We start from the raw sequence: 26,157 nt of genomic DNA, 5'->3' as shown, positions 1-26,157 counted from the left end.
GCCCAGACAGTGGTTCCCCCCCACATATGAGCTATCGGCGTACTCAGGACAAATTGTACAATCACATTTGGGGTCCAGTTTCTCTTTTTAGCTTTGGGAAAATAAAAAAATTGTTGCTAAAACATCATTTTTGTGACTAAAACGTTAAATGTTCATTTTTTCCTTCCATGTTGCTTCTGATGCTGTGAAGCACCTGAAGGGTTAATAAACTTCTTGAATGTGGTTTTGAGCACCTTGAGGGGTGCATTTTTTAGAATGGTGTCACTTTTGGGTATTTTCAACCATATAGACCCCTCAAACTGACTTCAAATGTGAGTTGGTCCCTAAAAAAATGGTTTTGTAAATTTTGCTGTAAAAATGAGAAATCGCTGGTCAAATTTTAACCCTTATAATTTCCTAGCAGAAAAAAAAATTTGGTTCCAAAATTGTGCTTATGTAAAGTAGACATGTGGGTAATGTTATTTATTAACTATTTTGTGTCACATAACTCTCGTTTAACAGAATAAAAATTCAAAATTTGAAAATAGCAAAATTTTCAAAATTTTGGCCAAATTTCCATTTTTTTCACAAATAAACGCAAAAATTATCGACCTAAATTTACCACTAACATGAAGCCCAATCTGTCACGAAAAAACAGTCTCAGAACCACTAGGATTTGTTGAAGCGTTCCTGAGTTATTACCTCATAAAGGGACACTGGTCAGAATTACAAAAAACGGCCAGGTCTTTAAGGTCAAAATAGACTGGGTCATGAAGGGGTTTAAAAAATATTTGTTTGTATTATCTATTTATTTAGTTAAGCTTAGGCCTCTTTCACACTTCGTTTTTACAGTCTGCACAGGATCCGTCAAAATGCTGAAATGACGGATCCTGTGCAGATTGTAAAAAACGGGTGCACTGGGCCCGTTTTTCTGACGGACCCATTGAGACTATGTGCACCTGTTGTGTATGTGTCTTTGCAGAGGTTTTCCTCTGTGAAAACGCATAAACACAACCCAGGTTAAAAAAAAAATCGCAATATTCTCACCTTGCGGCGTCCCTCGCAGAGTTACCGATGCTCCCATTCCCAGTAATGCCTTGCGTGCAATGACCTCTGATGACATAGTGGTCTCGCAAGAATGCATTACTGGGAACGGGAGCTGCCGGGAGCATCGAGAGCATCGGTAACGCTGCACGGGACGCCCGAAAGGTAAGAATATTGCGATATTTTGTTTTTACTTTATATCTTGTTACTATTGATGCTGCATAGGCAGCATCAATAGTAAAAAGAGAGAGATAGAGAATTTCCCTGACGGGAAATTCTTCCACGCATGCTCAGTTTCAAAAGACGGAACCCGTCGCTTGATTCATGCTTTTCACAGTCAGGGACGGATCCTGCATCCATAGGCTTCCATTATAGCCAACGATGGGCAGCGCAGGACCCGTTGCTGAGCGATTTTCCGATGTACAGAAAAAAACATTCCTCTGTGCGTTGTCTTCGCCTGACGGACAGCAATTTTCCGACGGATCCAGTGCACGACGGACGAAACGGAAGGCCATCTGTCACAATCCATCGCTAATCCAAGTCTATTAGAAAAAACAGGATCCAGCAGAAAAATTTGCTGGATCCTGTTTTTTCAAAAATCGACGGATTTCGACGGGAGCTCAGTCGTAAGTGTGAAAGAGGCCTTTGTGCTGTTCCATGTATATTCCTCAGTTTCCATGTATGTTGTTATATTTTACTCTGCTGCCACCCAATGGCCTTTTTCTGTATGGCAGCTTGTTTTTCATGTATTTCTTGTGGGCATGTCTTACATCCGGTTCAGGGGTCAAATCTTCTCTTCCTCTGGCAGCCATTTCCAGTTTACTTTCTGTTGTGAGAGGACGTGCTTTTGAACTGGGCTTAGGAAGGCATCAGTCTTTCGACTGTTCTGTCCCCACATGAGGCGAATGGAGGTGTGGTTGATTAATAAGTGTTGTGAGAGAGAAACGTACCTCCGTATTTCTTCGATGTGAGGCAGACAGGACCAATGCTGCTCAGCATCTGAAGAGATGATAAACTCCAGGGATTGTGTAATCCAGACTTGTTTATTTTGTAGATCTGGACATACAGCGTATAACTGGTAATACAGAACTTCTCCAGAAATGCAGGGTAGACAGGGTACAGTAAGATGTAGCACTAAGTATGACTGCAAGTGTGAGCAGCATGAGAGAGTAGTCGAAAGACTGCCTTGAAGCCCGGCCAGAATCACCCTTATATCACTATTCACGTGCCCGCTCTCTGCCCGCTCACATACTGCAGCCCTGCTCTGCTAAGAAATCTCCTGCAGCATCACCTCAGACTGCATTGTACATAAAGACTCTCTGTGTATTATACCACACTGCTGCAGATCGTCGGACCGCAGAACCCCACAATTCTCCAACAACACCTTGGGAATCTTATCAGGGGGTCGCAACTAAGCTGCACCGCAATTTCCAGCCCCTAATTTAAAGGTTCAGTTTCTTAAAGGGACAGCGCACCTTAAATCAAAAAAGGACCTTCCACAGTTCCCCAATGCTGAAACAGAGCAAATACAACCTGATACTGTCCATTATGAAGACCAGGAAGCGGAGCCCGCTTCCACAGCAGACCCAGATGCACGACCAGTACGTTCCATCAAGCCAACATTAAAGGTCCTCGAGAATTACTGTTCCACAAGGGATGAGTTCAATGACAACTTGGACGACCTATGGGAACGAGTCGCCTCCCTTATGTCAAGCGTCCAACGCCATAAAAATGATGCAGCGGGTTTACAGGACACTATAAGACAGACGTGGCCCACGGCAGATACAAGAGACTGTCCACAAAGTATGCTGCCTTCCTAAAAGAATCTAAAATCGACGAAGCCCTATCAGAGTTAAGCAAGGCAGATTCCACAGACAGAGAAAGGGACGCCGCCGTGCAAGACGCCAAAGATAAAGCGGAGCTTCGTATCACCCATCTGCAAGAAACTAGATCGCACAGGTCAGCCTCGTCTAAACACTCTGCTCGGTCATACAAATCATCCTGCTCAAGAACTTCAGCCCTCAGCGACAGAATCCTAGAGGCCCGTTTAAATGCAGAGCGGTCCAAACTAAGACGTTCATACACCGAAAAGAAAGCAGAAGCAGAGGCTCGAGCAAAGATTCTTCAAGCAGAAGCGAAGAGAGCAGAAGCAGAGGCTCGAGCAAAGATTCTTCAAACAGAAATGGAGGAAGAAATTGCATTAGCCGAAGTAAAAATACTCGAGTAAGCATTGAAGCAAAACCTCGACCCAATTTGCCTGCCACCACAGGAAGAAGACGACCCAGCTGTTCGTACCAGAGACTACGTGCAGAAACAGATACCTGCAGCGCACACCTTCTCCAGTGACGTTCAACCCAACATTGCGGAAACGTCCAAGTCAGCCCAACCTATGGTGCCAGTATCGCCCACAGCCCCTACAGAGACCCAAGACCGACGCCGTGATGTACCACCTCAGGAGCAATCATCATCGCAAGACGACCACAAGGCACACTGCAGCCCGCCTCCACAGTTCAAGCAGCAGTCATCGGAATCTCTAGAGGTTAAACCACAGCTCAACCCTGCAGCGACATCATTCTACCCGGGAACAATTCACCCTTCCACGCCACACAGCTTATACGCCCGAGGGGCACCACAAGCTAATATGGTAACAAGGAGTGAAGGATCAGACATGTCCGAGTTTGCCAGGTTCATGGTGAGCAGGGAGCTAATCAGCACTAGCCTCTCAAAATTCGACGACCGTGCAGAGAACTACAGAGCCTGGAAAGCAACCTTCAAGGCCGCCATTGCTGATCTCAACCTATCCGCGGAGCAGGAGCTCGACCTCATGGTAAAATGGTTGGGTCCTGAATCCACAAACCGTATCAAGAGTCTTAGGACCGTCTATGTGGGGCAAGCTGAAGCAGGTCTCGCTGCGGCCTGGCAGAGACTTGAAAGAACCTACGGCAGCGCTGAAGCCATAGAAAAGTCCCTATTCAAGAGACTGCAGAACGTTCCAAGGATCAACCTTAAGGAACCCCACAAGCTTCTGGATTTAAGTGACCTGCTTATGGAGCTGGAACTTGCTAAAAGAGACCCTCGTCTGTCTGGACTGTGCTACCTGGACACTGCCCACGGGGTGAACCCGATCATCTCAAAGCTGCCACACAGTCTGCAAGAGAAGTGGGCAGTGTGCGTCTCCAGGTATAAAAGGTCACATGACGTCACCTTTCCTCCGTTCATTCAGTTCTGCAAGTTCATTGACGAACAAGCCCAAATGAGGAACGACCCTAGCCTCGACTTCCTGGAGTCTAACACTGCAGCTCCAGCAACACCTTCATCAAGGTATGAAAGCGTCGCACATAGACGCAAGGACTCAAGGAACAGTGTAAGCGTCAGAAAGACTAACCTGCCATCACCTGCAGTACCTGCCGACAAGCAGTACACTATTCCGTCGAGGGATAAGTCTTTCAATCGTGAGTGTCCCATTCACAAAAAACCACACTCACTGAACAAATGTAGAGGCTTCAGGTCCAAAACCATGCAGGAGCGCAAGAAAATCCTCAACGAACTTGGGGTATGTTTCAAGTGCTGCGCTTCATCAGAACACATGGCCAAGGACTGTAAATCTGCCATTAAGTGTGAAGAGTGTCATAGCGACAGACACCCATCAGCCTTGCACCCAGGCTCAGTCACCGGCGAAACAGCAGTTGCAGTTACCTCTAGTCCCGCTACAAACCATGGCGGGGAGCCACAGAATCACGCCAAGTCCACCACAGCTGTGTCCTGCTCATGCTCAGAGGTATGTGGGGAGAATCAAAGTGCTAAATGCAGGATATGCCTAATCAGAGTCTATCCAGAAGGGCAACCAGAGAAGGCTGTAAAAATGTATGCCATCATTGACGATCAGAGCAATCGATCCCTAGCTGGACCTAAGTTCTTTGAAGCCTTTAGAATCAAGGGACCAGCAACGCCCTACACTCTGAATACTTGCTCGGGGCGCATAGAGACTAGCGGCAGAAGAGCACAAGGTTTCATCGCTTCTCCTGTCAATGAAGACGTAGAAATACCCCTACCTACGCTAATTGAATGCGATCAAATACCAGACCAAAGGGATGAGATCCCTACCCCGGAAGCTGCTTTCCACCAACCACACTTAAGGCACCTAACCAGCGTTATCCCACCTTTGGACACAGATGCTGAAATCCTACTTCTGCTCGGCAGAGACAATTTGAGGATACATAAGGTCCGCCAACAGTGTAATGGTCCTGACTACGCCCCCTACGCCCAGAGACTTGACTTGGGGTGGGTAGTCATAGGAAATGTATGCTTGGACCAAACAGGAGTCCACTCCTTTAAGACGTACGTACGCCGAGACGGGCGCACTACCTTCTGCAAACCATGTCCTCATCACTATGAGGTGAAGGAAAAGCTTCCAGATTCTGTACAGCTGCCTGATGTTATCCCTTCTCCCTATGCAGACGACTTGGGAAAATTGGTGTTTCATACCACTAAGGATGACAACAAAGTAGCCCCATCTATGGAAGACAAGGAATTTGTCAGGATAATGGACAATGAGTTCCTTAAGGACGAAACCAATCACTGGGTTTTCCCCTTTCCCTTCCGAGCTACCAGGGTAAGGCTCCCGAACAATCGTGAACAAGCCTTGTCCAGATTTAACTCTCTCCAGCGCACGCTAAGCAATAAACCGGAGATGAAAGAACACATTGTCACCTTTATGGGCAAAATATTCCATAACAACCATGCGGAGCCAGCGTCTCCCTTAAAGGAAAACGAGGAGTGCTGGTACCTACCCTCATTTGGAGTATATCACCCGAAGAAACCTAAACAAATTAGAGTTGTCTTTGATTCAAGCGCCAAACATCAAGGCGTATCTCTCAATGATGTCCTCCTCACAGGTCCTAATCTGACAAACAACTTAGTAGGAGTGTTGATGAGGTTCAGGAAAGAGCCCATTGCCATCACCGCCGACATTGAACAGATGTTCCACTGTTTCATAGTCCGAGAGGACCACAGGAATTTCCTCAGGTTCCTGTGGTACAAGGACAATGACCCCAGCAAAGAGATGGTGGAGTATCGCATGCGGGTGCACGTATTCGGGAACAGCCCTTCACCCGCTGTGGCAACATATGGCCTGCGGAGAACCGCACAAGAAGGAGAGTCCAAGTATGGAACAGACGCCAGAGACTTTGTAGAGAAAGACTTCTACGTAGATGATGGACTAAAATCTCTACCTACAGAAGAAGCTGCAATCGACCTACTCAAAAGGACCCAACATATGCTGTACCGAGCTAAGCTTAGACTGCACAAAATTGCTTCAAACAGCCCGGCTGTCATGAGAGCCTTTGAGTCAAGCGACCACGCACCTGGATTCAAGGACATAGACCTGGGACCAGACCGTCCGCCTGTGCAGAGAAGCTTAGGCCTGAGGTGGAACCTGTCAGCCGACACCTTCGGATTCCAAATCAACTGTGCAGACAAACCATTCACTAAACGTGGTGTCCTGCCAGTGGTAAATAGCCTGTATGACCCACTGGGATTCGTAGCACCAATTACCATACAAGGTAAATCCCTTCTGAGACAGCTGTCCGAAACTGTCAAGGACTGGGATACCCCTCTACCTCCTGATAAGGAATCAAAATGGGAAACCTGGAAGCAGTCTTTGTGTGCCTTGGATAAAATCCATATAACGAGATGCTACGCTGGAATCTCACTTGCTGCTAGCACTAGGACGGAACTCCATGTGTTCTCGGATGCATCCACGGAGGCCATTGCAGCTGTTGTCTACCTGAAGGTAACGGGATCTGACAATCAAGATCATGTTGGGTTCGTTTTCGGCAAAGCTAAGTTGGCTCCCAAGCCTGACCACACTATTCCCAGGCTGGAACTCTGTGGGACTGTGCTTGCAGTAGAACTCGCAGACTTTATTCAGCATGAGCTGGATACTCACATAGATGACGTACAATACTACAGTACAATACTACAGTGACAGTAAAGTTGTCTTAGGTTACATCTACAACCAAACAAGGCGCTTCTACGTGTACGTCAGTAACCGCATTGAGAGAATAAGAAGGTCTTCCAAACCTGAACAGTGGCACTATATCCCATCTGAACTTAATCCAGCCGACCATGCCACTAGACCTATGTCTATAAATTCCTTTGCTAACTCTTCTTGGCTTTCAGGTCCAAAGTTTCTGCTGGAACAGAAGGGAAGTGAATGTGTTCAGGAATTCTTCAGCATCCAGGATCCGGACGATGATCCAGAAGTCCGCTCCGAGGTCAGTACTCTGGCCACGAATGCAAAACCAACCTCCACCCTCGGTTGTCAGCGCTTCGAACGCTTCTCCAATTGGATGAAACTCGTCAGGACTATTGCAAGGTTAGTCCACATTGCGAGATCTTATCACAAGCCACATGGAGACAAAGACTGTCATGGTTGGCACGTCTGCCAAAAAATACTCACTATCGAGGACATTCCGGTAGGATAAACTACCAACAGAACACTGCACTAGTACTTTACCCATTGGATTACAGTGGGTCAGAGATAGTTTGGCCTAGTGCGGCTTCTCTGATCCGAAGATGGGTTTTCCTTTGGATTATCTCAGAAACTGGCTTAATGTTTATCTTGTTTAAAGTTATTATTGCATTACATGCATGTTTGGTTTCATTTTCTAGGTTGTTGGACTTTTTAAGGACATTGATATAGTGAAATCCCTTTCGGAATTTCAGACGGGGAGTGTGCTGTTCCATGTATATTCCTCAGTTTCCATGTATGTTGTTATATTTTACTCTGCTGCCACCCAATGGCCTTTTTCTGTATGACAGCTTGTTTTTCATGTATTTCTTGTGGGCATGTCTTACATCCGGATCAGGGGTCAAATCTTCTCTTCCTCTGGCAGCCATTTCCAGTTTACTTTCTGTTGTGAGAGGACGTGCTTTTGAACTGGGCTTAGGAAGGCATCAGTCTTTCGACCACTCTCTCATGCTGCTCACACTTGCAGTCATACTTGGTGCTACATCTTACTGTACCCTGTCTACCCTGCATTTCTGGAGAAGTTCTGTATTACCAGTTATACGCTGTATGTCCAGATCTACAAAATAAACAAGTCTGGATTACACAATCCCTGGAGTGCATCATCTCTTCAGATGCTGAGCAGCATTGGTCCTGTCTGCCTCACATCGAAGAAATACGGAGGTACGTTTCTCTCTCACAACACTTATTAATCAACTACACCTCCATTCGCCTCATGTGGGGACAGAACAGCCTTAGAAATCTCTACAATGAACTCCTCATGAAAGGCACCAATTACAATGAACTCCTCATGAAAGGCACCAAAGGGTGCAAGTATATAATATGTAGCAGGCTTGTGAAATTATATATGAGGATATCTGTTCTGTCAGTCCTTGTTTGTTCTGATTGACAATTCCCTGTGCTTGGCTGATTCAACTTGAAGTTGAACTTCTTGGTTCCTTTTGAGATGTGTGCGAAAAATCAGATGGCATACGCATGGTCGGTGTGCCGTCCGTTTTTTATGGGGGGTTTTTCTCACACCTATTGACTGCAGTTTATTTTTGCTTATCAATGTATCTATTCACACTGCCACATTTAGCAGCTAGAGGTTAGTGGAACCTGAAAGCACATGCATCCTCTTAATTCGATCTATATCTTATCTTCCATAGTGGTTAGGAGGCCTCACAGGAATAGGAAAAAGGCCACCAGCCGTTCGATGTGTTTCATGGAGCGTCAGACAGCAAAGATTCCACGTTTCAGGAAGTTGCAGCTGAAGGTCAAGGAGTTAATTTCTGCTGTCCGAAGTAATCCTGCGCTCTGGGACCCTTCTGACCGCGGGTACAGTGACCGACAGAAGAAAGCAGATGCATGGTCAGCTGTGTGCTGCCGTTTGTACCCAGACTGGGATAGCCTTGATAACCGAGACAAAGGGATCCTTGGTAAATACAGTAATTTGCCATTTTATTACAAGACAAGACTAACTAACCATAGTATTATAATGTATTTTTAAAGCTCCATTGATTCCATGGTGCTGTACATGCAAAAATGTTTACATACATACTACATACATATATAAATTACAATGAAAACCAGTGTGAGACTGGTACAGAACGGGACAGCACCTTGCTCTCCCAGGTTTACAATCTACAGGGTAATGGGAAGAGACAGTAGGTCGGGGGATACAGCAGCTCCAGTGGTAGTGAGGTTTCAGCAGGAATTATTGCATGCTCTAAGCTTTCCTGAAGAGACAGGTTTTCAGGTTTCATCTGAAGTTTCCAAATGTGGGGTATAATCCGACATGTTGAGGCGCTGAGATCTAGAAAATGCTGTAATTACATTACAGACATAAAAGAGCAGAGGAGAGACTGTCATGTGAGGACCAGAGATTATCCCCTTTCCCACCTGCGACATATCCATACGACCCTGTGACCTGGATACGTCCCGGTGATTTTGCACGCACATGGGCGACATCCGGGTTACCAGAGCTTGGAAAGTTGTTTGATCATGCTCAAACCATGATCAGCAACTTATTCACAGTGCTGAGCTGGCAGTTTGCATAGCTGAACAAAAAAGTGGAATAAAACGCAATCAAAAAGACAAATATAAATAAAAATGGTACCACTGAAAATGTCATCTTGTCTTGCAAAAAACAGACCGCCATACAGCTTCATGAGCGGAAAAATAAAGTTATAGCTCTCAGAATAAAGCGATGTAAAAATGTTTTTTTTTTCTATAAAATATTTTTTGTGTAAAAGTGCCAAATCATAAAATAATATAACTGGTATCGCTGTAATTGTACTAATTCAAAGAGTAAAACTACCTTTAGCATTTTTACCACTCGTGGAACGATATAAAAAACAAATAAAAATCCTGTATTTCTGGTTTTTGTTCATTCTGCCTCCCAAAAATTGGAATAGAAAGCAATCAAAAAATGTAATGTCTGAAAATGGTACCAATAAAAACGTCAACTTGTCCTGCAAAAAACAAGCCCTCACGTGACTGTCAGCCGAAATATGAAAAAATTATAGCGCTCAAAATATGGTGATGTAAAAACGAGATTTGCAATAAAAGCGTCTTAGTGTGTGACAGCAGCCAAACATAAAAACCCGTTATAAATCTGGTATCGCTGTAATTGCACCAACCCGAAGAATAAAGTCGCCTAATCACTTATACCGCATGGCAACGACGTAAAAAAATAAAACCAATTCTGCACCTGCTGTTCATTTTTTTTCATTCTGCCTCCCAAAGATCATAGTAAGGCTTGGCGCACATTTATATTGCACACCTGGGTTTCCTTGTAAATCTCTGAAATACGTGATTCAGACAGAACCCTCGATGGAAGATTCCCCATATTGAGGCAGATGGAGGCACTGTGGACGACGTCTGACATGTGATCTGGCGGTGTCTGTCTTCTTAGGCGTGCATAAAAGTGCCATCGGTCAGTTTTCTGTACTTCAGTAAATCTGCTGCCTCATTATAGTGAATGGATCTCTCGGGGGCTTCATCTAAATCACGTCAACTCAGAGATTTAGATGGAAACCCCAGAGTAAGTGGTCAGCGTAGAACGCCGGATAAATGTGATCCCAAACATTATGTAAAATGTTTCCAATGAAAGCTTCAACTCAATCCACAAAAAAGTAAGTCCCCACTCAGGTCCCATCACCTATTAATGGAAATATAGGGGGCTTCCATATTACTGGTAGCACAAAGGCTCTGGAAAAGCAAAATGGTTCCTCACCTGCCAAAAGAAATTCCCAAATTCTGCGCTCCCAAATCCAAATACCCCCCTCCCTTCTGAGCCCCACAGTGTACCTAAACCACATATATATATAATTGAAAATGAATCCAGCTCTAGGTATCCCATAAAAATGTATTTATTTGTAAATCATTAAAAATATCAAGGAAATTCTAATTAATAATATAATAATAATAATAATCTTTATTTTTATATAGCGCTAACATATTCCGCAGCGCTTTACAGGTTACACACATTATCGTTGCTGTCCCCGTTGGGGCTCACAATCTAAATTCCCTATCAGTATGTCTTTGGAATGTGGGAGGAAACCGGAGAACCTGGAGGAAACCCACGCAAACACGGAGAGAACATACAAACTCTTTGCAGATGTTGTCCTTGGTGGGGGCTTGAACCCAGGACTCCAGCGCTGCAAGGCTGCTGTGCTAACCACTGCGCCACCGTGCTGCCCGTATACATAGGCCACACAGGGATCGTTAGGTTAATGCATTGAGGCGGTAGGCCAGTCTGAACAAATGAGTTTTTAGGGTACGCTTAAAACTGTGGGGATTGGGGATTAATCGTATTAACCTAGGTAGTGCATTCCAAAGAATCGGCGCAGCACGTGTAAAGTCTTGGAGACGGGAGTGGGAGGTTCTAATTATTGAGGATGCTAACCTGAGGTCATTAGCGGAGCGGAGGGCACGGGTAGGGTGGTAGACTGAGACCAGAGAGGAGATGTAGGGTGGTGCTGAGCCATGGAGTGCTTTGTGGATGAGGGTAGTAGTTTTGTACTGGATTCTGGAGTGGATGGGTAGCCAGTGTAATGAATGGCACAAGGTAGAGGCATCGGTGTAACGGTTGGTGAGGAATATGATCCTGGCAGCAGCATTCAGGACAGATTGGAGCGGGGAAAGTTTGGTAAGAGGGAGGCCGATTAGTAGAGAGTTACAATAGTCCAGACGAGAATGAATAAGTGAAACAGTAAGAGTTTTTGCAGAGTCGAAAGTATAAGATATTATAAGATATAAGATATTCTTCCAGAATAGCACCCACCCTTGGTAACCTTTTGTCTCCAAGTTTATATATAAATATGCGGTCATCAGATTTGTACATGTTGTAGACAAATTGAGAATACCACAGAATATATTTCTACTATTACCAAAAAATCCTATAAAATAAAAAAATGTAATTACTTGCACTACCAGACATGATATACCTACTTACCTGATTATCTTGTAATATCCAATACGTCGGCTGCACCACGAATCAGGTGAAAATCAAATTAGACGCCACTAATAAAAACTAAAGCTTCTGCTAACAAAACTGTATTTAAATGCTCAGTGGTTCTAAGCATTTTTACACCACAATGGGAACACCTCTACTTGAAAAATAATCCAAAAGACATTCTTCCTACAAAAATACCATGCATGAAGTAGCATTAATGCTAAATTGCATATTATAAAGGGCAGAGCGACTCAAATATATATACTATAGGAGAAAAAACGAGTCAGAAGCTCATAATATACAAATGTACACAAAACTTTTATTAAATATCCATATACATAAAACTAGAACTGTTAGTGTGCAAGTGCATACAGTTCTTGGAGCAATCAGTAATGTTTATAACAATATGAGGTACATGACAAAAATTCCAAATAAGTGAGTGCCGGTAGGTCCCGCCTGCACAAGAGAGCCAGCACAATATAGTAAACATACCAAATCAAAGTGCCATGGTAAATTTATAAAAATATCACAGCAGTCGCAATAAGTTTAATGGCACTTTGATTTGGTATGTTTACTATATTGTGCTGGCCCAATTGGGTCAAGGTATGGCTCCTTCAGGATATGGGATTGTTGCATATTTGAAAGCGGAAGGGAAAACGCCCTAGGTTAGTGATGAGTTATTGCTGGGACAATCGGAGTAATGAAGTTTGGGAGGTGGGATGAGATGGGATCAAGCACACAATTTGTGAGTTGTAATTTGGAGAGAAAATGAGTAAACTTTTCAGTGATGGTGGGAAGGGTATTGGTCTGTTACATGAAGGGTCTGCGGTGGTTTAACAGTAATTTGTGGTCAATCTTGTTTTTGAATTGTGTATCAAAGTCTTCTGCAGTAATGAGGGAGTTTGATGGAGCAACAGTGGACAGTGAAGGGAATTAGTGTTGAACAACTGGAGTTAATGGATAGAGACGAAAAGACTTGTGAAGTATTTGTTTAGCAGAGGTCAATATGAAAATAGCTAGTATGAATATGATACAATCTGATTGTGAGTGAATTATCTTACAGCGCTGCTCCATAAACCTGGACGCTTGATGCTGCTTTTTTGTGAGGTTCGTGTGCCAGGGTTATCTATTGATTCGTCACCTACTTTACACGGAGAGGGGCAACAGAGTCAGTAGCTGATGTGAGTGTGGCGATGTAGAAAATGTGTCTGTGTCATGGAGTGAAGATATTGTGGACAGTAGTTGAGGAGAGTCAGTTTCTGAGTGTCTATATGAGAGAGGTTTCTGTGGGGGGTGAGCCATCTACTGTTCCTTCGGTGAGGGGTGACAGATGAAGAGGTCAGGGATGAGAATGTGAGTAGATGGTGTTAAATAGGGGGAGAGGTAAGTTTGTGAAGTTAGATCAGGAACAGGCGGGTGAAGATGATGTCTAGTGTATGTCCGTCTGTATTGGTGGATGTAGACGATCATTGTGTGAGACCAAAAGATGAAGTGAGTGATAAGAGTTTGGAGACTGCTGACTGGTGGTTCTCAAAGGAAAAGTGGGAATGTCAGTAGTGAGAAAGTGTAGAAGCCAGATGGTGAAGTGGTCGATAAAGCGAGTGAGAAACCCTAGGAGTTAGTATACACACGTGGTAAGAATTGTTGGTACCCTCGTTTAATAACAGAAAAACCCACAATGATCACAGAAATAACTTGAATGACAAAAGTAATAATAACTAAAAAAAATCTATGATAATGAACAAATAAAAGTCAGACGTTGCTTTTCAACCATTTTTCCACAGAAAAATAACTCAGGAAATAGGACTGGACAGAAATGATGGTACCCCTGAAAATAATGTGACAAAAGGGACATGTTGAATCAAGGTGTGTCCACTAACTAGCATCAGAGGTGTCTACAATCTTGGAATCAGTGAGTGGGCCTGTATATAAGGCTACAGATACTCACTGTGGTGTTTGGTGACAGTGTGTATCACACTCAACATGGACCAGAGGAAGCGAATGAAAGAGTTGTCTCGGGAGATTAGAAAGAAAATTATAGACAAACATGTTAAAGGTAAAAGTTCTAAGACCATCTCCAAGCAGCTTGATGTTCCTGTGACTACAGTTGCACATATTATTCAGAAATTTAAGATCCATGGAACTGTAGTCAAGCTCTCTGGACGTGGCCACAGGAGGAAAATTGATGACAAATCAAAGAGACGGATAATATGAATGGTAATATAAGAGCCCAGGAACACTTCTGCACAGATTAAAGGTGAATTTAAAGCTCAAGGAACATCAGTGAACAACAGATCGCACCATCCATCGTTGTATGAGCCAAAGTGGACTTCATGGGATACGACCGAGGAGGACACCATTGTTTAAAAAAATCATAAAAATGCCAGATTGGAATTTGCCAAACTACATGTTGACAAGCCGCAAAGCTTCTGGGAGAATGTCCTATGGACAGATGAGACAAAAAGTGAATTTTTTGGCAAGGCACATCAGCTCTATGTTCATAGATGGAAAACTGAAGCATATCAAGAAAAGAACACTGTCCCTACTGTGAAACATGTAGGAGGCTCTGTTATGATCTGAGACTGCTTTGCTGCATCTGGCACAGGGTGTCTAGAATCTGTGCAGGGTACAATGAAATCTCATGACGATCAAGGGATTCTAGAGAGAAATGTGCCGCCCAGTGTCAGAAAGCGTGGTCTCAGTCACAGGTCATGGATCTTGCAACAGGATAATGAGCCAAAATGCACAGCTAAAAACACACAAGAATGGCTAAGAGGAAAACATTGGACTATTCTGAAGTGGCCTCTTATAAGCCCTGACCTAAATCCTATTGAGCATCTTTGGAAAGAGCTGAAATATGCCGTCTGGAAAAGGCAACCTTCAAACACGAGACAACTGGAGCAGTTTGCTCTTGAGGAGTGGGCCAAAATACCTGTCGAGAGGTGCAGAAGTCTCATTGACAGTTACAGGAATCATTTGATAGCCGTGATTGCCTCAAAAGGTTGTGCAACAAAATATTAAGTTAAGGGGTACCATCATTTCTGTCCAGGCCTATTTCATGAGGGTTTTTTTTAATTTTTTTTTTTTTTTTTTTTAGTGATTACGTTTGTCAGATTCAAGTTATTTCTGTGAACATTGTGGGTTTTTCTGTCCTTCTACGAGGGGTTCCAACAATTTTGACCACGTGTGTATGACAGCCACTTAGATGCTGTAGGGAGATTGAATATATACAGTATGAACTTCAAAAGAAAGGAGGTTAGAGGTGGGATTGGGTTGAAGTTACAGTTGTTTTACAGGAGAATGTGAACTCTTCCACCATGTTAATTGCTATGGTGAGATTGTGGGTGAAGTGAAGGCCACCGAAACAGAGCTCAGCAGGACAGACTGTGTTACAGGGTGTCAGTCCTCTTTCTGTGAGGCCCATGAAGGATAGATTACAAGAAGTAAAGAGGCTGTAAAATGAGAACATGGAGTTAATTACAGATGGAGTGGACGTTTCATCTTCCAGAGAGAGGGAGTGGAGCAGCGTGTGGAGTCCGTTAAATGGTTTTGAGAGGTTGCGGGAATTTCTAGTAACTGGAGAGTGGTAGTAAGGAGAAATATTAATAGGTATTTGGAGATGCATTACCAGCAGAGCGAGAGAGTGAAGTGGTGGGAAGGGAGTGCACAGCTAGTTTTGTTTTTTAAAAAGTAGCTTTCTGAGGTTTAGAAGCAGGTCAGGTGAGGATGTAAGAGGGATGGTGAGATAAATAATTGTTTGGCGGGTGTTGAGGTTTAGGAATAGCAAATGAGACTAAGGACTAGGGGACCAGTAACTGTAAGCCCATAAGGAAACATGGAGAAAGGGAAATTCTGGAAAAATAATAAAAGGGAGGTGCCGTTAGTGATGGGTAGTTGATCTTACCTTCTGTTCACTTTTGGTATATTTCTATTGTGCACTTAACAAGCTTCACTGAAAGCGAACCCTTCATCAGGATTTTGCTACGTAAACTGCAGACACTGTCAGGTTAGTGCTGTTATACTGATTAAAATGATACCTTGGTTGATGAAATCTGCCCTGTGGTGGTTGTTTAATCTGTATTTACAGTTTTCAGTTCATGAGATTCTCGTGCTTCGGGGCGGCATTTGGGAGGGGCTTTACTTGCTGCTCTGTTCTCATATTCATCTTTATGGGCTTAAATGACAGGTCAGTGATACTTCATTGACCAGCCTCCTATTTTAAATACTGCTTATAATAGTGTTGACTTTTGAAAAAAAATATTTGCCTCCAGCAAAATGGTGGCCACGATAGATGATGCTACGATTAAATAAGAACCACAAGACTGATTTAATCAACCAATGTGTCATTTTAATCAATGTAATGGCACCAACCTGACACTGTCTGTAGTTTACTTGGCAAAATACTGATGACAAGTTTGCTTTAAAAAAAGTAATTGTTTCATTCAAAATGTTAGTTTGGCTTTTTTTTGTTACTCCGAGCTGTGTGTTCTTATGATTCATAGACAATGATGTCCGGAAGAGGTGGCGTAGTGCTCGTGACCAGTTTCGCAGGGAGATTGTGCAGTGTCAAAGTGGTTTGGGTCCCCCCAGCAAGAAACCCTACATCCATCTGGAAGAACTAATGTTTCTGGTGCCTGTCTTAGATATTCGGCCGTAAGTCTTTTTTGTGGTTACACTTTTTCTTTTTCTTTTTTTATGCTTATTAACGCTTATAAATTTTTGTTTTTCATTATACAGAGCAAATCTTAATGGTGCAGAAGTAGATGTCCAAGTGGTTCAGGAATTGAATCAGCTGGGAGAATCTGAGCCAGAATTGCCAACAACACTAGCAGGAGCATCAGATCCTAGTGATGGAGGCAGATCTTTGTGCTGTGAAGAACCATCCATCACAGGCAATGCCACGTTGGTTTCCCGAGTTTTGCCACTTCATTATAAGGAGAGGAAAGACAAAAAGTCAAGCTTAAGTTCAGCTAGTGCAGACACAATTGATAGCCAGGTTCTGGCCTACTTGCAAAGAAATATTGAAGAAGATTCAGAGGACGCGTTTGTCCGCAGTTTGGGAAGTTATATCCGAAAAGTCCCAGAGCGATGGAGGCTTTGGCTGCGTTCCAGCATTCAGACCCTCATAGAGGCTTGTATTCCTCCAAATGATCCTGAGAAGGTCCTTGGCTTATTAGACCAAGTAAAGCTGGCCTGTCCTCTGAACACAGCACCAGCTACAGAAATAGAGTTCATGTCCCCATTGGCTGCCTATCAATCACCATCTCAGCCCCAATATTGCCTCTCTATTTCTTCTCAGGCCACTTCCAATTCATACTCTCAGTCCCCTCCATCATCTACTTCACATTCTTTCCCTCGACTCTCTTCGTACCATTCACATCCTTCCACGAGTTATACCCAGGACTCCCACTCCCAACCCAGCTATGCCTTCCATTCCCATCGGGAACCCAGATGTCAAGTCTCTTTTCCCTCTAGTCTCTCCTACAACTCCCCATTATCTTCAAATATCCCTACCTCCTCTTCCAGTTCTTCTGACCACGGTCCTATCTCCACTTCTCCATCTTGCCTTACTGCATATGGTTCCATGTCTGCATCCCCATCGACTCACTCAGCTTACACTACATCACAGCCTCATGCACATTAGGCCTCCTACCATTAATTTGTCATTTTCTGAAAACAGATTTGGCATAAGTGCCATTTTTTTTTGTTTTGAGGCAAATAAAAATTTAGATGAACATACAACTCAAATTCCAAAAAAGTTGGGACGCTGTGTGAAATCTAAAGAGAAGAATGATGATTTGTAAATATTTTAGTCATAATAGAACACAAATCAAAAGGTGAAAGTTAGACTTTTTTTTTTTTTTTCCTTCGAGAAAAAAAATTAACTAATTTAGAAAGTTATGGTAGCAACCCATGTCACAAATATTCGGACAGGGTTAGCAAAAAACTGGAAAGGTTGCAGTAATTAAAAATTTGGCCCTCCATTTGTTTTTGCTTGTCACATGACTGCAATTTTACTTGCACTTGATGTGCAAAGACTTTTGAGTATCCAACCATCAACAGTACATGATATTACAAAATATTTAGAGATTCTAAAGAAATCCAGAAACTCTGCAGTCTTCCCTGGGTCAAGCTCATTTATAATGCATTAAGGCAAAATGTAAAACTGTTGGGTGGTCAGATGAATCAAAATGTGAAATTCTTTATGAAAACTGCAGATTCGAGGAGTGGGACCATCCAGCTTATCGGCGTATAGTTCAAAAGCTATCATGCTGTGACAGTCTTCGGTAAGGAAAGGGGGACCTCAAACTGTCCATGGAACTGGGACTTATCCCTGTCCCGGAGGTACTATTGAAAGTAGCGAGGCCAGAGTCTCCGACCTTACTATTAAAGAAACACTGTCACCTGAATTTGGAGGGAACAATCTTCAGCCATGGAGGCAGGGTTTTTGGGTGTTTGATTCACCCTTTCCTTACCCGCTGGCTGCAATATTGGATTGAAGTTCATTCTCTGTCCTCCATAGTACACGCCTGCGCAAGGCAAGATTGCCTTGTGCAGGCATGTACTACGGAGGACAGAGAATGAACTTCAATCCAATATTGCAGCCAGCATGCAGCCAGCGGGTAAGGAAAGGGTGAATCAAACACCCAAAAGCCCCGCCTCCATGGCTGAAGATTGTTCCCTCCAAATTCAGGTGACAGTGTCCCTTTAAACGCTGATCAGTTCCCTCCCTCAGGCCATGAGGCCTGTGACAGAAATGTAAGGTAAACAAGACACAAATACAAAATGGTGATAACAGAAAGCAACAAACATACAAATACTCACGAGAGGTATATGGGAAAGGATAGGAATGTACCAACCAAATAGGAATAGAACAATGAGTAAAGCATACACCCAAATGCAGAAAGCAACGGTCTCAGCACAACATCTCCAAGGAGCTAGAAAGCAAAGCTTTCATTGGCAAGACAGAGAATTTCTGGCCAGGCCAGGTTTTATAGGGCGAGGTAATGACCAGATCAGAAGCAGCTGAAAATGGAGCTGCAAGTTTCTGGCCAAGATATAAAGGGTTGTTAACCTCTTTAGCACCAATGGAAACCAAATCCATTTATTATGGGACATAAACACACAGGCTAAGGCCGGGGTCTCACTAACCATGGATACGGATGAGTGCATCGCATAGCACTCGGACCAGTATTCATCTATGGGGCAGCTCACATCGTTTTTTATCTTGGCTATTTACAAAGTGTGAGTGAAATCTCAGTATGCTGCGATTGTCACCGACGCTCGGCTCACTCGCACCCATATAAGCCTATGGGTGCAAGTGAGACAACGCACATCACTCGGATATCATCCGAGTAATGTGGGATATACCCCAACACCGGCAATGAGGAGATGAAGAAATTCATGCCTCCGCAGCTGTGCGAGAGGCTCGGAGCACAGATACATGACACTCGGCTCCCGCCCACAGGAGAGCAGTGCCCGAGGGTCATTAGCATATCGCCCAATACTCTCGCATTGGATGCCATACGCTCGTCTGACACCGGCCTAAATATAAGATCTGTTAGTCACAATACGTTGTAATCTTCTAACCCCAGATTTTACAGGATCATGTGACACACTTGTGACAAAAGTCTTCATCTCTGATTGCATGGGGTTACATTTGTGCCTATGGCTTGGGCAGCTTACATATCCCTCAGGGCACTATCGATGCTGAGCATTATGTATAGGTATTAGAACAACGTACAGTGGTATTTGAAAATGTGTGAACCCTTCAGAATTTTCCATATGTTTGCATAAATTTTACTCCCATCAGCTTTTCACACAAGTCCTAAAAGTAGATAAAATCAAAGAAACCAAACACACAATTACACTGTAATTTTTTTAAGGAAATTATCCAATATCTCACATCTGAGTGGCAAAAGTACGGTGTGTGAACCTTTTAAGATTAGCAGATTTAAAGGTAAAATTAATTTTAGTTCCAATCAATTTGATGACAATCTGGTTTGAGGGTGTGACCTATCAAAGTTTGATTTGCACTCCTGTTTAATAAAGTGTATCATAGCATGAAGAAAGGAGATTTCTGTGGACTTCAAAGAACAATAGTTGTTCATGCTCATCAGGCTGAAACAGGTTACAAAACTATTAATACTGTAGAATTTGTACATAACTTATCTGACTGTGGATAGGAGGAGTCCAAATGTTTAAATAAAATTGTTGCATACTGGGGGTCACGCCAGATACAGAAAGCAAACGTTCACATAATTGTGCCTCTTACAGACATATGATTGATCATTCTCCTCAATAAAAAAAAAAAAGTCCAGTATTTTTTAATAATTTGATTTTGTTCTCATTATCAACTTTTAGGACTTTTGTTGAACCTTTTGTTCAAATGTATGCAGAAATATGGAAAATTCTGAGAAGCTCACAAACTTTCTTTACCACTGTGTGCTCTTATCCAGACAACATTTATTTCAGGAAAGGTCTTGCTTATTTCAGCAAGATCATGCTAAACCATATATTGCATTCAGCACAACAACATGGCTTCACTGAAGAACATTTCTGATGAATGGACTACCTGCAGTCCAGACCTTTTACCAGTAGAAAACATTTGGCACACTATGAAACAAAAAAAAAGCAACCCAGGACTGTGAAGCAGCTAGAATCCCACCTCAAACGAGAATGGGACATGATTCCTCTACTAAAGGCCCCTTCACAATAAGCGACGCTGCAGCGATACCGACAACGATCCGGATCGCTGCAGCGTCGCTGTTTGGTCGCTGGAGAGCTGTCACACAGACCGCTCTCCAGCGACCAACGATGCCGGTAACCAGGGTAAACATCGGGTAACTAAGCACTAGATACTTACCTACCGCTGTCTGTCCTCCAGCGCTGCGCTCTGCTTCACTGCTCTCCTCCTGTACTGGCTGTGAGCCGGAAAGCAGAGCGGTGACGTCACCGCTCTGCTTTACGGCTCACAGACAGTACAGGGGGAGTGCAGAGCACAGCGCTGGAGGACAGACAGCGTTAGGTAAGTATGTAGTGTTTGTTTTTTTTTTACTTTTAGCATGGTAACCAGGGTAAACATCGGGTTACTAAGCGCGGCCCTGCGCTTAGTTACCCGATGTTTACCCTGGTTACCAGTGAAGATATCACTGGATCGGTGTCACACACGCCGATCCAGCGATGTCAGCAGGAGTCCAGCGACGAAATAAAGTTCTGCACTTTCTTCAGCGACCAACGATCTCCCAGCAGGGGCCTGATCGTTGGTCGCTGTCACACATAACGATTTCATTAACAATATCGTTGATACGTCACAAATAGCAACGATATCGTTAACAATATCGTTATGTGTGAAGGTACCTTTAAACTCCAGCAATTGTCCCCTCACTTCCCAGATGTTTACAGACTGGTGGACAAGGAAAAAGGGGGATGTTATTATAAGATAGACATGTCCCTGTCCACAACTTTTCTAGATGTGTTGCTGCCATCAATTTATAAACTAGTTTCACATTTTTCCATTTCATTTAAAAAAAAGTTTTACCTTCTGATCAGTGCTCTATGTTCTGTTGTGAATAAAATATTTATAAGATTTCTAAATCATTACATGCTTGTTTTCTGTGCATTTTACAAAGTGTTCCAATTTTGGGGGAATTGGGGTTGTGTGTTTTAGGTTGTATTTTATTGAAACACAGTTGTGGTCAAAAGTTTTGAGTGACACAAGTTTTGTTTCTAACACAGTTTGTGGCTTCAGTATTTTTTAATCTTTTAATAGAAACATTTTATGGTTACTGAAGTACATTTTATAGTATCTTACACTTTAGTTCTGCATTTCGCCCTGTCATCTGGATATCAGCTTCTTGGCCATATCTTGACTGATGACAACCCATCTTGTCTATTCAGTGCTTGACGTTTATCACAACTTCTGTGGTTTTATTTATCCACGCAATTTTTGAGGATTGACCACAGGTTCTCCATGAATGCAGCCATGGACCAAATTATCTATATTTTGTTTACTGAGCCACTTGGTTATTATTTTTGTGACATAATTATTATTATTATTACCCCATCATGGTGGAGAAAGCATTGTTAATCACCAAATTGCATCTAAATCATTAAGAGAAGTTGCTATTTAGATACCATTCTGTATTAACTACAGTGTTCTTAGGAAATATTGTGAGTGAGCCCATCCACTGGATGAAAAGGAACCCCACGCATGAATTGGCATAACACAGGATTCATGGAGCACTCAAATTTTCTTCTCTGGACAATCGTTTTTATAGATAACCCAAATCTGAAGGGAACGTCATAAAAGAAAATAACTATCCCAGTCCTCTGCAGTCCAGTCCTGGTATTTCCTGCAGAATGTCAGTATGTTCTTTATGCTTTTTTTTCTTTGGAGAGAAGTGGCTTTTTTGCTCACCCTGCTTGACATTGCCAACACCTTTGCCAACCGCAAAGCATCCTTAGACCATTAGTGTGTGTGGTTGCTTTTTATCCAAGTGGGTAGGCATCAGTCACAATTTTGCGTAAGCACACTGCCATGAATAAAGAATGGGATCTAAATATCCTCCAAGAGCAACGTCTCAACAATTCAGGGGCAATTTTGAGATGAACATTGCTTTTTCCAGCATGATGCAGCATTGTCATGAGGCAAAGGTGATAACCAAGTGGCTCCGTGATCAAATCATTGGAATTTTGGTTCCTATGCCAAGAAACATGGCGATCTCAGTTGTATTGAGAACCTGCGGACAAACAAAACCCCAGAAACTGTGATAAGCGCCAAGCACTGAATAAACAAGAATGAGTTGTCATTAGAAATGAGAGCACACTTGTGTGCCAATAGAGTATCTTCGGTGCTCTCGAATACGATGTTCGAGTTGCCGTGGCTGCATTTTTCGCAGCTGTTCAACAGCTGCAACATATGCAGCGACTTGGACATGGAGTACATTCGGCTTGTTTGCATACTACAACCCCTGGCAAAAATAATATAATCACCGCCCTTGGAGGATGTTCATTTAGTTGTTTAAATTTGTAGAAAAAAAGCAGATCACAGATGTGGCACAAAAATAAAGTCATTTCAAATGACAACTTTCTGGCTTTGAGAAACACTAAAAGAAATCAAGAACAATAAATGTGGTAGTCAGTAATGGTTACTTTTTTAACCAAGCATAGGGGAAAAATTATGGAGTTACTCAATTCTGAGAGGAAAAATTATGGATTCACCCTTTAAATTTTCATACCCAAAACTAACACCTGCATCAAATTAGATCTGCTTGTTAGTCTGCATCTAAAAAGGAGTGATCACACCTTGGAGAACTGTTGCACCAAGTGGACTGACATGAATCATGGCTCCAACACCAGAGATGTCAATTGAAACAAAAGAGAGGATTATCAAACTCTTAAAATGTTGCAATGTTGCAAAAGATGTTGGTTGTTCACAGTCAGCTGTGTCTAAAATCTGGGCCAAATACAAACAACACTGGAAGATTGTTAAAGGCAAACATACTGGTAGACCAAGGAAGACATCAAAGCATCAAGACTGGAAACTTAAAGCAATATGTCTCCAAAACAGGAAATGCACATCAAAACAAATGAGGAACGAATGGGTGGAAACTGGAGTCAACGTCTGTGACCGAACTGTAAGAAACCACCTAAAGGAAATGGGATTTACATACAGAAAATCTAAACGAAAGCCATCATTAACACCTAAACAGAAAAAAACAAGGTTACAATGGGCTAAGGAAAAGCAGTTGTGAACTGTGGATGACTGGATGAAAGTCATATTCCGTGATGAATCACGAATCTGTATTGGGCAAGGTGATGATGCTGGAACTTTTGTTTGGTGCCGTTCCAATGAGATTTATAAAGATGACTGCCTGAAGAGAACATGCAAATTTCCAGTCATTGATGATATGGGGCTGCATGTCAGGTAAAGGCACTGGGGACATGGCTGTCATTACATCTTCAATAAATGCACAAGTTTATGTTGATATTTTGGACACTTTTCTTATCCCATCAATTGAAAGGATGTTTGGGGATGATGAAATCATTTTTCAAGATGATAATGCATCCTGCCATAGAGCAAAAACTGTGAAAACATTCCTTGAATAAAGACACATAAGGTCAATGTCATGGCCTGCAAATTGTCCGGATCTCATTCCAATTGAAAATCTTTGGTGGAAGTTGAAGAAAATGGTCCATGACAAGGCTCCAATCAAAGTTGATGAAGAGTACTGTTTGACACTTTAAGTCCATGCCTCAGAGACTGCAAGCTGTTATAAAAGCCAGAGGTGGTGCAACAAAATACCAGTGATGTGTTGGAGTGCTTTTTTGTTTTTCATGATTCCATAATTTTTTCATCAGAATTGAGTGACTCCATAATTTTCCCCTATGCTTGGTTAAAAAAAAGTAACCATTACTGACTACCACATTTTTTTAATCTTGATTTTTTTTTTTAGGCTATGCGTACACGTTGCATAATTGCCCCAGAAATTTCTGCGGCAATTCTGTAACTCGCTGCCGCGGGTATAACGCATGCAGAATTGGCATGCATATTCCCGCTAAACACTAGCGTTTCGCAAGCATAATTAACTTGCGTAATTAGCTTGCAGAATGCTAGCGTTTTCCAAGCGATCTGTAGCATCGCTTGAAAAACTGACAGGTTGGTCACACTTGTCAAATGTTAAAATAAAAAATCCTGATATTCTCACCTTCCGACTGCCCCACAGCCTTCCCACTCCTCGCGATGCCCCCGGCAGCTCCCATTCCAAGTAATGCCTCAAGGCCAGGGCTGGACTGGCCATCGGACACTTCTGGCAAATGCCAGAAGGGCCGATGCCAGTAGTGGACTGCTCGATCCCTGCACGCTCTGCCACTGGGCCGACTCCCCCAGCCCCCCCCCCCCCCCCGCCAGCGCCACCACATTCAACTATACCGGCGTCTATCGTCTTCCATCATTCCCCGCTCTCACTGCGGGTGACGTCATATAATCGCGTACCTGCTGTGTGCCGGGCAGCCGCTGAGACCAGAGCCAGGAGCAGCGTGGGGCACAAGGAGAGTGAGGATTGTATGTTTTTGTTTTTTTATATATCAATGAGTGGTAACTGGATTGTGGGGTTATTGGAGGGGTGCTACATTACATTCTATGGGGGGCTGTATTGTATTCGATGGGCTGTATTACATTCTATGGTGGGGCTGTATTACATTCTGTGGTGGGCTGTATTACATTCTATGGGGATTGTATTACATTCTATTGTGGGCTGTATTATATTCTATGGGGGCTGTAATACATTCTATGAGGGAGGATTGCATCATACTCTTATGGGGCTACATTATCTATGGGGAGGTAGGCTGTATTATATTCTATATTGTATTCTATGTATTAAATTTATATTCTATGAGGGGTGATTGCATCATACTCTGAGGGGGCTACATTATATTCTATGGGGAGCGGCATTACACTATATGAGGAGGGCTGCATTGTATTCTATGGGGGGCTGCATTATGCTCTGAGGGGGCTACCATATATTATATATGCAGGGGCTGCATTATATTCTCTGGGGGGGTTACATTACCCTCGGGGCTACAATATATTCTCTGGGGTGGCTACATTATACTCTGGGGTAGCATCATTATACTATATGTGGGCTGCATTATACCGTCTCGAGTATTATGGGGAATACATTATACTATATGAAGAACTATGGGGTGCATTATACTATGGGAAGTGAATTGTACTACATGGATGACTATGGCAGTGCATTATACTATACGAAGCACTATGAGGAGTGTATTATAGTATATGGAGGAGTGTATTATAGTATATGGAGGACTGAGGAGTGTATTATACTATATGGAGGACTGAGGAGTGTATTATACTATATGGAGGAATATGAGCAGTGTATTATACTATACTAGATTGTGGCCCGATTCTAACACATCGGGTATTCTAGAATATGCATGTCCCCGTAGTATATGGACAATGATGATTCCAGAATTTGCGGCAGACTGTGACCGTCACTGATTGGTCGAGGCAACCTTTATGACATCATCGTCGCCATGGCTACCATTATGACATCATCGTCGCTGTGCCCGTTGCTGATTGGTCGAGGCCTGGCGGCCTCAACCAATCAGAGACGCGGGATGTCTACGTCCTTTATGACATCAT

The 26,157-nt window shown here is 43.0% G+C and overlaps 1 protein-coding gene across 3 annotated transcripts in view; it reads left to right on the top strand.

The window, feature by feature from the left end:
* The window catches only part of LOC138667079 (uncharacterized), a 45,794-nt gene extending 24,204 nt beyond the window's left edge, over positions 1-21,590 (top strand). For all 3 annotated transcript variants that reach the window (XM_069755356.1, XM_069755358.1, XM_069755357.1), the window contains 3 exons: positions 8,701-8,970; positions 16,493-16,643; positions 16,728-21,590. In XM_069755356.1, the coding sequence (XP_069611457.1) occupies positions 8,701-8,970; positions 16,493-16,643; positions 16,728-17,634 (1,328 nt within the window). In that variant the 3' untranslated portion in view covers positions 17,635-21,590. The remainder of the gene's footprint in view (positions 1-8,700; positions 8,971-16,492; positions 16,644-16,727) is intronic.
* The last annotated feature ends 4,567 nt before the right edge of the window (positions 21,591-26,157 follow it).

The sequence above is a fragment of the Ranitomeya imitator genome, chromosome 2, assembly GCF_032444005.1.
Source record: "Ranitomeya imitator isolate aRanImi1 chromosome 2, aRanImi1.pri, whole genome shotgun sequence".
NCBI lineage: Eukaryota > Metazoa > Chordata > Amphibia > Anura > Dendrobatidae > Ranitomeya > Ranitomeya imitator.
Note: the sequence above shows the minus strand (reverse complement) of the source record. Positions and strands in the feature narration are given on the sequence as shown.